At 33.9% G+C, this 14,317-nt stretch overlaps 1 protein-coding gene across 1 annotated transcript; it reads left to right on the top strand.

Moving 5' to 3' along the window:
- The first annotated feature begins 611 nt into the window (after positions 1–611).
- LOC146993524 (uncharacterized) lies at positions 612–14,092 on the top strand. Its single transcript, XM_085827391.1, has 4 exons — positions 612–705; positions 6,164–6,290; positions 9,868–10,004; positions 13,971–14,092. Exons 1-4 carry the CDS (start codon positions 642–644, stop codon positions 14,090–14,092), a joined length of 450 nt encoding a protein of 149 aa, XP_085683517.1. The 5' UTR covers positions 612–641.
- The last annotated feature ends 225 nt before the right edge of the window (positions 14,093–14,317 follow it).

Below are 14,317 nucleotides of genomic sequence, written 5' to 3'. Positions count from 1 at the left end.
ATATATTTGAATTAAAAGAATATTTATTAAGATCAAATTTCATTTGATCTAGATTGAGTTTGTAGTGGAAGGGAATGTTTTCAAATTTAAATTACATACTTACTTTAAACGAATCATGGAACACCGAAGGGAGCATTATATTTAAAAATAACATTATTTATGCTCTATGAATAGGTAAAATGGACGTTTTCTCTACTAAAAATCTTAAATCAAGTAATATAAGAAAATTGTTTAAGATTTGTGGAAGATAATATTTAATAAAGAAAAGTAAATATAGGCAGAATTAATTTTAATAGTATCAATACTGTGCAAAAATTTTAATTTCATTAAAACCATTTATAAGTATTTCAGAGTATAGTTCTTAGTGGCTAGGTTTAGGAATGACATGATATATAAACCTGATTGTTATAGCTAATTTTTGACGGTTAATTCTAGGAATGATATGCTATAATATTATATAGATCTGAGCAGTTTTGGCTCCAATTAACCAGAAATTGCGGTTTGTTTCTGGGAAATGGGTGTATTTCAGCTAAAATGGCATAGTTCCGGGAACTAACCTCTCAGAGGGTATAAAAAGGGCTCATCGAAGGCAGTCAACTTCAGTTTGTTCCAGATTCCGGATTTGCTAACAGTACCTAGCAATGTTCGTGTTTGCCTTCCTTTTAGTGACGGTATTCCTTTCATCCGTACAGTATTGCGAGAGTGGTAAGTTGAACTATTCATTATGAATTATAATTTATTAATTGAAATTTTGTCCTATGGAATATTTTTGCAACACATATTTTAAGATGCTTATGGAATTTTACAGAATGATGTTTGCTAGAAGTAATAACAACGGTTATGGAAGTTGGATTTAGGATCTTAAGTAAATGTTAAGGGGCATTCACACTGGGATTTATCTGAGCTAACGGAGTCAGTTCCATGTGTCGACTAGCTCCGATATGCTTGTAGTTCAGATATTTTAACTCCCTGCGTTATGAGAAAAACTGCTTTTGGAGATGGGTCGGCTATGTCAGTTGTCTCCGTTAGCTCAGATAAACCCCAGTGGGAACGCCCCTTTAGAGTGCATGGATGATCTACTTCGTTAAAGTTGAAATATTATTTATAAATGAAGAAATTAAAGGATTGCGAGATAGAGCTAGGATTAGGATTATGGATTAGGATTATTCAGTTATGGCAAAGCACACGAGAGCTATCTGCCTAAAGGGAGCGATGCCTTTCGTGGAGGACTTTCTAAGGGAAACTGGCTCGTATACACGTTACACATGGGGAAAACCACGAAAACGCCCATGCAGCCAGCTCGTTCGCGGGATTCGAACCTCAGACCGAACTACCAGTGTTCAGCGTCTTTACCGCTCGGCCGCTGTTGGGCAATGGAGCTAGACATAGCGGTGCAGTAGTTCCGAACTTTTCGGAGATTTATTGTTGATGGTATTTATGGTTGATTTATTGTTGATGGTATTTATTGGTTGATTTATTGTTGATGGTATTTATGGTTGATTATTGCTGATGGAATATTTTTTGCCTTGTTGGTAATAAGAATATGCAGTTGATGTTATGATCATGCTTAATGAACAGTTGTCTATGTTAAAAATGTTTTATTAGTATCTATTTAAATGCTTATACTAATTGCATGTATTTTAAAGTTTTGAGTTGAATGAAGTTAAGTGACTCTGTATTAAAAATGTGTATAGTAGTAACCAAATCTTCGAATCTTAGGGCATCTAAAGTGAAAGATATAATTTATTTGAAATTTTTTAGTTCCTATGTATAATAAATATTTTCTTACAACGGTATGCAATTCTTGAACATGTACATAATTAAATATGCAGTTAACATTTGCTTCAACTAGAGAAGTGCTCGTCATGAGTATTAGCTTTAAATTTGTTAGTATAATATCCGTATAAAGTTATGTGAATCAAATCTGCTGTTCTTCAATTAAAATATGTTTATTTTAATTGAATTAAAATAAAATAATTATTAATCATAAATTAAATAAATCAACTAAATATGTTTACCTGAGAAAATTTTAATATGCTGATGAAATTACAAGAGATTACGGAATAAGCGATTTTTATCACAGTTAGCAATAATAAAAATAAAAGCTTTGGAAAAAGAAATCCTCAAACACAAATTCAATTCTCACCAACTTAAAAAACCTGCTTTATTAAGGATATCTTAGGCACATTGCTAGCCCAGACTTTTATGATTTTCTTTCATAACTTTCCCAATTTGTTTTAAATGAACTTTTTGATAGTAAGTAAATTTGTAATTTCCGGAAGAAAAGGGGAACTGAAAACCCAATAAATTCTTTAAATCATTTTCCTGTCTAATAACTTTATGAAAAAAGATTTAGTCAGAAAATTAAGTGAAGTTGGGTTTTCCTTTATTCATAAAAGGTTTTATGTTAATTAACCAGTTATTACGATTTTTACTTTTGCTATAACTTTTTTCCGTAGTCCTCACCAAAATACAAATTAATTGCTTGTGTATTTAACCTAAGAGTCTGAAAATTTAGTTACAGCTTCTGGTAACTTCGTCTTGCTGTTACTTACTATCGTCGGATCTGCTTGTTTCCGGCTTTAGCATTTTGCTAGCCGACGTTTAAAATACGAGCCGTTAATTATTTTGAGCAGCTTCAGTAGTCTACTTCATGTGTACTCTCAGACTGCGTTATCTACACTAAAATTTAAACCCGCCGACCAACCGGTATAGTGGTTAATGTCGCTGACTGCCGTGCCAAAGGGCCCGGGTTCGAATCCCGGAGAAGACATGGATGTTTGTAAATGTATAGTGTCGGTGCGGCATGGCGGTGCTCTAATTATGTGGCGAGCTGAAAGTCCTCTCGTGGGTTTGGTGGAAGGGAAGGGGGTGGAAGACCCTCAGACCCGTGCTCTCCCGGGGTTCTCTCTATCAAAATTGGGGGCGGAACTGAGCCAAGCCACACTGTTACCTGTAAGGTGCTCAAGGCTGCTACCAACGAGATGCTTAATCTTGCGCTCTAGCCACGAGAATTTCGTGGGCATGAGCTGACTACGTCAGACAAGTGAGTATAAGCAACAACAACAAAAGTTAAACCCTCTGTTTCCCAAATCTGTAGCAATTGTACATACAGCTGGTTCCTGTAAGACCATGTTTCTCATCTAAATCCTTAAACTCTTCAACAAGCGCTAGATAGTGGTTAACGAGGGTCATGCACATGTTTACCTCAGGTAGACGCCACGTGCCCCCGTTCTGCGTCACCTAGCGGAAGTTCATCTCTTGCACAAGAAGTTCCATTTAGTTCATTTAAGAGTTAAAAAGGTTACCTTCTCAACACCTTATGATTTGTTTCAGATTAAGCGATAACTCATCTCCAGTTTAATAGGGTTTGAGGAACATTAAATAGAAGTTTCTGGATAGAACAGAATCCTTCATTTGGCACCGAACTATATCGCGAACCATGTCGCAAGACAACGCCATTTTTAACTTGTTCCCCCCCCCAAGATTCCGAGTTCCTACGTCACCAAGGTGTCCGATGGAATGATACGGATTTATTGTGGATCCTATGCGAGCATCAATGAAACCATCTAGTAGTTTCTAACAGGTATGTTTCTCTTGAATAAGCGTACGTTTCTCTAGAAACATAGCGTGACTATGTGTTTTGAATAAGAATTGTGCTTGAGCATTCTCCTTTAATGCAATCCACTTTTCTTGCATTTAAATATCGAGATCAGACATATCACAATTCAGTGGCTCTGTGAGTCACGTTGACGCATTCAAATTTTCAATGTCTTGGAAACAGATATTAAAATATTTTGGACTATCAGTTCCCTTTTAATTATACTTTATATCAGTGGTATTCAAGCTGTGGGTAGCGAACCACTTTGGGCTCTCGCAAGATAGATAAAAATTCTAAAATATCTGAATTGATGGTATATTACTAGAAACTGTATTTTGGAGTCATTTTCATTTTTATGGGATCGCACTGCAATAAAGTGTGAATACCATTGCGATATATCAATCAACCGTTAATTATAAATTTTATTAATTCTTTTTTGTAATCACTGCGATCTTGTTTATGCCATTGTCATAAGGTGGCATAAAGGTTCTTTGTCTAGAACGGGTGATTTCAGAGTGCAATAATTTTCATCAGTGGTGAAATCCCGTGCCCTTGTTAATAATTCCGGTTGCAGCCTCGAAGGTCACTCCAATGGACAAAGAAGTTTTATCATCAGGGTCAGGAGATGGACACCTTTGTTAGGTATGAGTGAAAGAATCTTCCCCCCCACACCCCTGGAAGTTCAGCGCAAGTAAACACAAGGAGATATATAAGGTGGTTTCCTGAGAAGAGAAAAAGAACTTTCCTGTTTAGAGCTATGGACATGTTGGCCTGCTAAGAAGGATCATTCCTCGTGTATAATGCGTTAGAGCATTTACTGTAACAAAATTCTGAAATTAAGGGACTAAATATACCCAAGTCCCATGTTGTCAAGATATGCAACTGCTAAGGTTTTCGTATTATTAAAATTCATGTTATTGTTAAAACTTGAGTTAGAAGTTCATTTCAATCCTGTGTCACAACCCAGGGTTTGCGTAGCGGTTTCGGCCACTACACACACCATACTGGCCTATCGACCTCAGTCGAAACCTTGATCATCAGTGATCGCCTTTAAAATTACATCGACCCCCATAGGGTTAATATGACTCCCACTGAGAAACCCTGCTCTAACCCATACTGTGCTGCATGAAAATGAAAGTGTAAGATGTAGTGTCCGAGAAGGAATCATAGCATGTTGACAAGCAACGAACATTCTATGATGAACTGCCTAAAGTGTGAACCAAAGGTGAATATATCGCGAAAAAAAATAATATTTTCCTATTCAAAGTACTCACCGAAAATTAATGAGGGAAAGGTCAAGATGACGCTAAGAACAACCACAGGGGTTGTTGAATCTCTGTGATGTGATGTTAGTAGATGACAAAAATAAACCGATTTATCCTATTAAAGAAGGCGTTAGAGGTACCTTTTATTGAATAAAAAGCTTTTTCATGGCACTCCTATATTACTTTGCCTAAATGTCATTCTGTTCAAGCTTAGAGATTACATTATATGCATAGGGAAAGTATATAAAATTAAAAATAATTCGGATATTTCATACATTGCTCCAAAACAGCAGACATTCTATAGATTTCATAAACATTCCACAGAATGTTTGTTTTCAATACACTGCCGGGAACATAGGTTTGTGTGGCAGCCAACGTTCTCGAGATTTACGTTTTTTCGACAGATTTATTTTATTTACAGCATTTTTCGTACGTGATATGCGATACAGTTGAAAGTTATGCCCTTGTTGGAAAAATTCAGAAATTCCATAAATAAATTTTTCTGCTTTGTTAAAGTTTGTGCAAGAAATAACAGAGATTTATGATTTCGTACATTTAATATTAAAATAATTTTAAAAGTTGTGCCAAGTTAAACGTAATCCTAGAGATTTAGGAACTAATCCCGTAAATTCCATATTCAGAGAATTATTAAAGATATATCAAATCAAACGCTTAAGAAATAGTATACGTTAAAATAATCACAGCAATAAAACTTACAATGTCGTCTATAGAGAAAAAAAAGGGCTCAGCAACTGTTTGTAGAAATAAAGGAAAGAAAGGGAACATATAGCGAAAATAAAATCATCGAAATAACGGAGTGAAAAAAAAAAAGGAGAATCAAACTGCAAAAATTAACTGAGGAAAAAAAAAACTTTTTGTAGGTACAGAAATATTTTAGGAAATATTATAAAAAGTTTTCCGGAAAATGTGTGCAAAAGACACTTTATATGAAATCAGGTTATTGCCAGTTTTACATTCTTTTAGTATTTCATAATTCATTTAATAACATCCGTCTTAATTTAAAAAATATGGCATCTTATTAATGTCATCTTAATTGCTTACTGATGAAAGCGATTGTGAAACATATATTTTTATTTTTATAATAAGGCATTAATATTTATTTAATAAATGATTCATGATCCAAAAATATAAAATTCAAAATTCTACGACCTCTGGAACTAGACAAAAAAAAAAAAGGAATTCACATTTTTTACGTGTAAAAATATTACGTATGATGAAGATTTATTCCATTATTGTTTTTCTGAACTTTAACCTAAGATTATTTACTTATTTTTAGGATCAAATGAGCTGCGCAAGTATAGTAATTCATATGTGAATCAGCTGTTGTTCGAAGATTGCGTTCGAAAGGAATTGATGAAAAGTCATAAAACTGTCAAGACTGGCCCTGTTTCTCAGCTATCGCAGTAAGTTCATTACCATTTAAAGGACACGCACAAAACTATTCCTTCAGTAATTTAATACAAATGAATTTGAAAAGAGATTACTTAACATTATACGTTTTACGTTTTTTCCTTTATCTTGCCAAAAGTGCAAAGAGTTTCTAATGAACAGAAATTCCACGAAACAGTGGATAGCGAAATACATATATGTTTTTATACTGAAGTAAACAACTGGAAAATTATAACTTCAGATATCCAAACTAAATGAGACTTTAACCCATTCGGGTATTTGAAAAATCCGATTAACTGGATAGAATAGGCGGCCTTTGACATTCGCTGATAGTTGATATCTGAAAATTGTGAATGCTGAATGTTCAAAAGTAGATCGATGCAAAAAAAAAAAAAAAAAAAAAAAAAAAGGAAAGCTTTTAGATTTTATATTACGCCCAAAACAGCGTTCTTCACGGATGATTCAAAACGGGATTTGAAAAGTTCTACAAACATTCAAAGTCATTCGACTCAAAATACCGTTAGACATTGTAACGTCTTTCCGTTGCTGCTCTACCAACATAATACCAGTAAGAAATGTAAGAAACCTTGCACATAAAATACCCGTGCTTGAAGATGCAAACGATGTTAATCTTAATCAACGCATTAAAATGGTTGAGTTTGTTAATCAAAAATGCGTTAAAGGTTTATGAAATAGATAATAAAACAAATTCCACATTTGGGCTTCCAGATGCCCATATTTGAGTGGAGGACTACGTTTTTCAAAATTTGATGTCTCTAGGTACCGTTATTTTTTCACAACGCGAGAAATATACATACATTCATGTAGAATCTTCATTATTTAATTTCTTTAAATATAATGCAGGGCTCTAATATTTGGTGACAACAATTTGAAAAGTGAAACACCACTTTTAGTGAATCAACAGAAAACGCCAAAACGAAATTAATAGCCTATCTGGGCTAATGCTCTTTGGGCTCATAATTTAAAAAGAGCATATCTTTAGAATTTACGATACATAGTCTCGCGTGCTGCTCTTTTCTTTCGTACGGTGTTGCCACTGCTCGCTTTGAATACGTTGAGTTTATTCATCAAATAATATTTGGGGGCAACAGTTTAAAATGTGAAACAGCATTTATAGTGAACAAAAGCAAAATGCCAAAACGAAATTAATAGCCGTTCTGGGCAACTTGCTCCTTTGGGCTAATAATTAAGATTAAAAACTATATTTTAAAATTTTTTGTTTATTAATCATATAGTTTATCAATATACACAAATAAGTTAACAATGTGTGTTTTAGCGCTTTCATATGTTTTGCTTTATAAACTTGTCAAGAATTAGTTGATAACCACCCCTTCTTTTTATTTTCTTGATAAGGTGTTCTATAACGTTTTTCGACTGTTTCATTTGCCCTGGATACTTGGAATATACGTTCTCCATTGGGATTGTATTCTTCCATCACAGTCAAAAGTTTACCAAGGTGAATGAAGTTTTCATTCATATTTTTGATTGTCATATTCTTGACGATTTCCTCAGCTTCTTCTTTGTCATTTTATCTGTGCCTCTAATTTAATTCTTGTCGCCTAACTAAGTTTTCATTTGACAGAGGCACTGAGTGAGACTCAATCAGCTCTTTAACATCTTCGTTATTGACGTCCAAATTTAATTCATTCATTAGGCTCATTGGGATAGTTTCCGGCCTTTCTTTAGAATTTATAAAATTACTTGTCATTTGCGGGCATAAACTCTTTCAATATTGACATTTTCTCAGTCTACGATTCTCCAATGTTTTTTATTGAGTTCTATACACTATAGTTCTCTCAAAAATCTGTCAATATAAGCTCACCTTCCCTGTCAGTTACCTCGATGGCCTGATTGTTGTCTTTGTATAATATTATTTCAATGTTGCTATCACTGTTTAATACATGAGGCAAGTAACATTGGAATTGAAAACAAGCATTAACTTCCGGAATATAAATTATCCAGAGATTTTGGGTGTTCTGGAAATGCTTTAAATTGTACATTTTTACATTTACTATATTAAACCGCATTTTCAACATTTTATTTTAATTTAGAAAATTTGGTTTTTTTTTCTCAAAACCGTTGTTAAAATTAAATTACTACTTAAAGCTGATAACAGATGGCAGCACCAAATCTTTCTGGGCATCCATTAATTGATACAAATCATTCAAAAATAGCTTCTTTTCCACACTACTCTTTTTGACCCATTTTAAAAACAAAAAACCCAAAAATTTTTAATTTTTCCACAATATATTTTATAAGCAGGCATCAATGAGTTATGAAATGTCCTTAGTTCACAAAAAAAGTAATGCAACCCTTTTAATTTTGAATGTTTTCATTGCGGTTTCAGTATGAAACCACCACCCCTCTGAGACATCGAAGAAAGGATCAGATGACGCAGTCGCGAGATTTTTTGCAGTTGTGTTTATTGCTTTCGGATGACTGCTGTAAACAGTTACACCATATCTTCATTTGAGTGGCTTCAAAGATGAGGATTTATGGAGCTTTTGAGAGAGGGAAAGCATTTCGTATTTTTTACAGAGACACAGAGCACACTGAAAATGAAATGAAAGCGAAATGAAAAGTGAACCAAGCTTTAAATATTAGCGTCGTAATATTTTCCACCTAAAATAATTTTGGACAATGATGAAATAATGTCCTTTGCCGTATCTTTATCTACATCAATAAATTCTCCAGCGAATTTAATATCTCTTCTTTCAATCTAGTCTTCCTAGTCTTCATGCAAACTAAGAGCCTTAGCTTGAATAATCGAAAACCTCAAAGGGCATTGCTTTGGTACTGACCATTAATCCATAATCTTCAATCCATTAATCCATAATCTTCAATCCATTATGCCGTATCTTTTGGAAACAATCTTTGAAGATATATTTCCACAATTTTCGACAAATTCCTTAATTTTATTTTTGTTTTTCAAAACTGAACATATCGTAAACCTGTTTATGTAATTCGATTATGTTTATGTCATTAAAGCAAAGATTCACCGCTTTCAGAACGTCTAATTTTTATTTCCATCTTTGTCCCAGTCGTATAAAACGTATGAATGCTCAATTTACTTTTGCATGTATCTTCAATTTGTTCATATGAACACTGCAGTTCCATCGTTCCTGATCATGTTTATAAATTTATAAGAGAGGAAGTTTTAAAAATAAACAAATAAATTCGCAAAACACACAGTGCATGCACACGTCGCCTAATACAAGGCTGAACTTGTAATACATTGCATACATTCACGGCTTACAAAACTAAATTAAAGATTCTATCAGATTTTACATAAAATAACTTTAAATTCAAAGATGAAACTAAAATTTACATACTAATTAAAGATTCTGTAAATTAGATAAAATTTCATCATTTAAGGAACGGCTAGCAGTTTTAATTCGAGTGTGGAAGATTTCTCTGTCTTCCTAAATAATAAATATTTTTGGCTTAACAAATGTTGTTGCTAAAATTTATATCAATGCAGTAAGAAATTTATTTAATTAGTGATAACAACCATACATACTTAAGGCACGCTGTATTTGCTTATAATATGTTATCATATTTTATTTTAAGGTATGCTGACATGTGGGTTAACTGCGCTGAATCTACTGGAGGAGAATTTGAAGACAGTAACTTGATTTTCTCACCACCCTTAAAATTCAGAATTATACAACTGTGGAAAAAGATGGGTGATCTACTAGACGTTTCGAGTAAGTTTTATAAACACATTTTTTCAGAATTGTGTATTTTTATCATATTATATTCAGAAGTTTTAACCATCTTTGGTTATATGCTTCCTTTCTTACATTCCTGACCATGTTATAAATGAGATAGAACTTGAAATGTTTAAATTTGAAAATTGACTGACTGCTATAAAAAGAAATCGGCTATATTTCATTTCTTCAAAAATGTAAGAAGTGCTGAGTCTTGTGATCCCTTTATCTAACTATCAAGCTTCTCCTTAATTTTCGTGCCAAAGAGGTAAAATTAAGAAAATTTTACTTAGGGAGATTTTTCCCCAACTCATTTATATAGTTTTCCCGAAGTCCAAGTTTGAAAATGTCATTAGCAATCCAGAACCGCAACAGTCCATCGGTATGCCAACAGAAGACATTTTTCGAATATTTGAAAAGATTATAAGATATTATCTTGCTCCTTCAGCATGCTTTTGGGGTGTAAAGGTAGTACACTCGGCGCTTATTTGAGAGTTCCAGGTTCGAGTTCTGGAGACTGCATTGCTCATTTTTCATGTCTCCTCTTTCAAAAACCTAGTGATCCTACAGTGAAAAAGTGTTGGGAAATTAAATAATTCTTCACCACCAGGACTTGGCGACTGAGTTCCCTAATTCCCAGTCGTTCTTTTAAAGGAGGTTTTTCTCTCTGCTTCCAACGTGCCTTCGCAGTGTAACGGTTGCATACTAGGTGCGTATTCGAGAAGTCCAAGTTCGAGTCCCGGCGAAGGCATTACTTAGTTGTCGTGTTTCCTGCTCCAAAATAACCTATTGACTCTACAAGGTATACGCTTTATATAAATCTCCTTTCTGCTGTTGTATAGTGATTAGGATTTTTGAAGAAGGAAACGCAAAAAATGAGCAATGCCCACATGAACCTCTCGAATACGCGCCGAGTGTGCTACCGTTACACCACGAAGGCATGCAGAAAGAAGAGGGGGGGGGAATACCTTATATTGTGTCTGGGAATTTAGTTGTAGATGTTAAAATGTGACCCGAGGTTTTGTCTTGGAAGAAATCAACTTCTTTTACGTGGAATAAGAAATCGAATACCAACAAAAAATTGTTTTTAAATAAAGGAATCAAAATATTATTTTCATGTACTTTATTTTTATGTTTCTTTTCTACTATCTTAGCGTTCCATTACATCAAAAAACAGTATAACTACAAACGTTTCACTGAAACTTTCTTTAGAATTTTGAAAGCAAGTCTTCCTGTCTAATTTTATGACAGTAGATTGATTCTTTTCTATTCGCAATTATTAAAATATAGCTATGCCTTATTTTATATTCATAACAAATTTCCATTCATCATTCATAAAAAAATCCTAAATCTGAATTACGTTCTGCCGAGTGCTTCAAAAGAAATTAATAAGCGTGGTATTTGTTTGGGATTCTACTAGTTAAATTGTTGTGTATTATTTTAATCGAAGAATTCAAACAAAGATTTTTAAAGCTGATGGTACTGTTCGTTGAGTAAGTGGGCCCTCTTTAGTTTTTGAAATATGCACCATTTTTGCGGATAAATATTTGGATTTCTATTTAATGTAGAAAAGAAAGATTGTTGATTTTTGCTTCATTAGGAATGTCATTATTTATTATACCGTAGATATTTTGATACCAAGATTACTACACCATTTATATACTGAGAAATGAGAAAAATTTTCTTTGGAAAGTGCAAAAACATAACCTTCTATCTTACATTTATTTTGAGCCATTTAGAGCTTATAAAAATTTTAAATAAAGCAGACAATAATTTCTTCCAATGAATTTTTTATCTTTGTTTATTTGAGTTACTTACTTCATGACGATTGTTCAAAATATATAGTTCCCTTCACTCAAATGTTTAAATAAATATTTATTGTTATATAAATATTTAATAAATATTTAATTCCCTTCACTCAAATGTTTGAATAGAACATTACTTTACATTACTTTTGCGTATTGTTGAAATATTCTGTTTGCATATTTTTTTTTATCATTTCCGAGTACCAGTCTATAAAAATAAATAAATAAAATAAAAAGATAAAAGGGAAGAGCTTAAACAGAACTTTCTTTTACTGAACACTGGTAGTTCAGTTGGGGTTCAAATTCCGGCGAATGGATGAGCGTTACCGATATTTTCCCCACATATGACACAAATTCCAGTTAGATCTCTTAAAGAAGATCCTCCACAGTGGCATCAGAGTCTCGTTTGCCTGAGTTAGTTAATTTAACTGAACCAAAATACAAACCAAGATTATGATATATGAGTACATGAATAATAACGCTGAAAATTTATTGAGATGTAAGTGTGCATTTTTTATATTTGTTATGTAACTATATAATGTGTATACTAAGATATTAGTCGTCATCTGCCATTACACCGCTACTAATAAGCTCTTTTACGAGCGTTGCGGCAGTATTAAAAGGTGCTTCAGTTTCTTTTAGAAATATATGAATTTTTATTTCTTGTGCTTTTCCTTATTTTGGTCGATGCCTTTATTTATTTGTGTCTTCGACTTATTAAGAAATGAAGTAAGAACAATTTATTATTCCCAGGCATGTGGTATTTTGCCGAAAAGTCACGAAAGTTTCAATTCTCAAGCAATCGCACTGTACAAGGTGAAAAATGTAGGTTGGAGAAAAGAAGTTAATAACAGAAGAAAACATTACAAAAAGATTTTACTGGCAACTGGTTCAAGGATCTCTCTTATCTTCTTAATTATCTTTTCCGGTGTCATTTAATGTGCTGATTAAGACCAGTATTTAGACAGTCTGGGCTCTAAGGATATTCTAAACCTATTTAAAAAGCAAATAACTTTTATGACTCAGACTCCTTGTAACGCTTCATGTTATCAGCCAATGGAAAGGAGAATTACCTCATTGGAGGCTGCGTCTTCTTTATTATAAAATTCTTATCAGCAGGGCACTGCCATAGCCTCATTTTCGTATTCGAATGCCGAAGAAGTCATTGATATTTGTAAGCATACAATATCTTTGCGGCATGGGAGCATTTCACATGCTGTCCAGACGAAAGATCTGTCCAGATGGTAGTGATAGGCGATAGGATGGGAGATCCTGGGATCCGTTTTCTCGAAGAAATTCTCGTTCAAAATTGAAGTGAAGCTGGGCAAACTCATATTGTCACCTATATTTGTCACTCATATTGTCACCCAAGGTTTAAGCCAACGACAGGTGTAACACTTGTCTCATGGCGACGATAAAATTCCTGAAATTGGTCTGGCTGTAGGTAAGATCAGGACTATTAGAAACTAAGTTCATATTGAAATAGAAACACTATGCGGAGAACACAGTCGGAATTTGATGAGATTGCTAGATAATACAGGCGGAAAGTTTAAAAAAACATATTTCCTCTGTCCAAAAAGTAATGCTGAAGCCGAAAATATACTGTTACGAAATGTAAAGGCGCGGAAAGACAGCTTCCTGCAATTCCTGCAAAGCACCCGACTGAGCTTTCCGGAGTACAACACCCTTCTTTGCTTGGTCGTTCTCGGAACTCCACGTACTCTCGAGACTCTCCACGCTACAACTCGCGATGAATTCGACGACCCAACTCGGTACTCGCTGGCCGGCTGTCAACGCGATCGCCTCCGCAGGGATTGACTCGCTAGACGTGACACACTCACTCGATGAGATACGCACACTAACTGACTGCGGACCAGCAGGGTTTATATAGCTTTCGGCTTGTGTTCGGAAACATTCTGGGCTAAACCGGTAAGAATTCGTTCCAGAAGGTTCTCCGACCGTCCAGGATATATCGCCAATTTTCCAATAATTCCGCCAATGGTATTCCATCTAGTAATGCTGAAGCTGAAAACATAGTTCATCCAAAAATAGACCAACAGATTGTTGCTAGTGTATCAGCGGATTCGGCTGGTACTCGGGTTATTTTATAGAGTTTATTTTATAGAGTTGTTTACTTATAATTGTTCTTTATTTTCAGAAAAATATGGTTTGGATGTCAGTGATGAATGCAAGAAAATTTTGTTATATCGATCTATTCGTGCCTGTTTGCCGACTATCCAAGCTTATTCATTAAGATATAGAGAAGGTGATGTAATGTAAGCTGTTACTTGTTTTATTCTGAAAAATGTATTTAGATTGTTTTATAATACTTATGGCAGTTTTATGGTATCAATCTTTAAATTCACTTTCACATAGCTTATATCCGGTAAATTTTTGTATGGTAGTTGAAGAATAATTTTACATATTTTTGTCTCAGCAGCTTTACTACAGTATATTTTATATTTTAACTATACAAAATGACATAATGTGTACTTTAATATTAAC

This window comes from Stegodyphus dumicola, chromosome 12 (genome assembly GCF_044657685.1).
Source record: "Stegodyphus dumicola isolate Sdum_Otavi_A_Nest chromosome 12, ASM4465768v1".
NCBI classification, from domain to species: domain Eukaryota; kingdom Metazoa; phylum Arthropoda; class Arachnida; order Araneae; family Eresidae; genus Stegodyphus; species Stegodyphus dumicola.
Note: the sequence above shows the minus strand (reverse complement) of the source record. Positions and strands in the feature narration are given on the sequence as shown.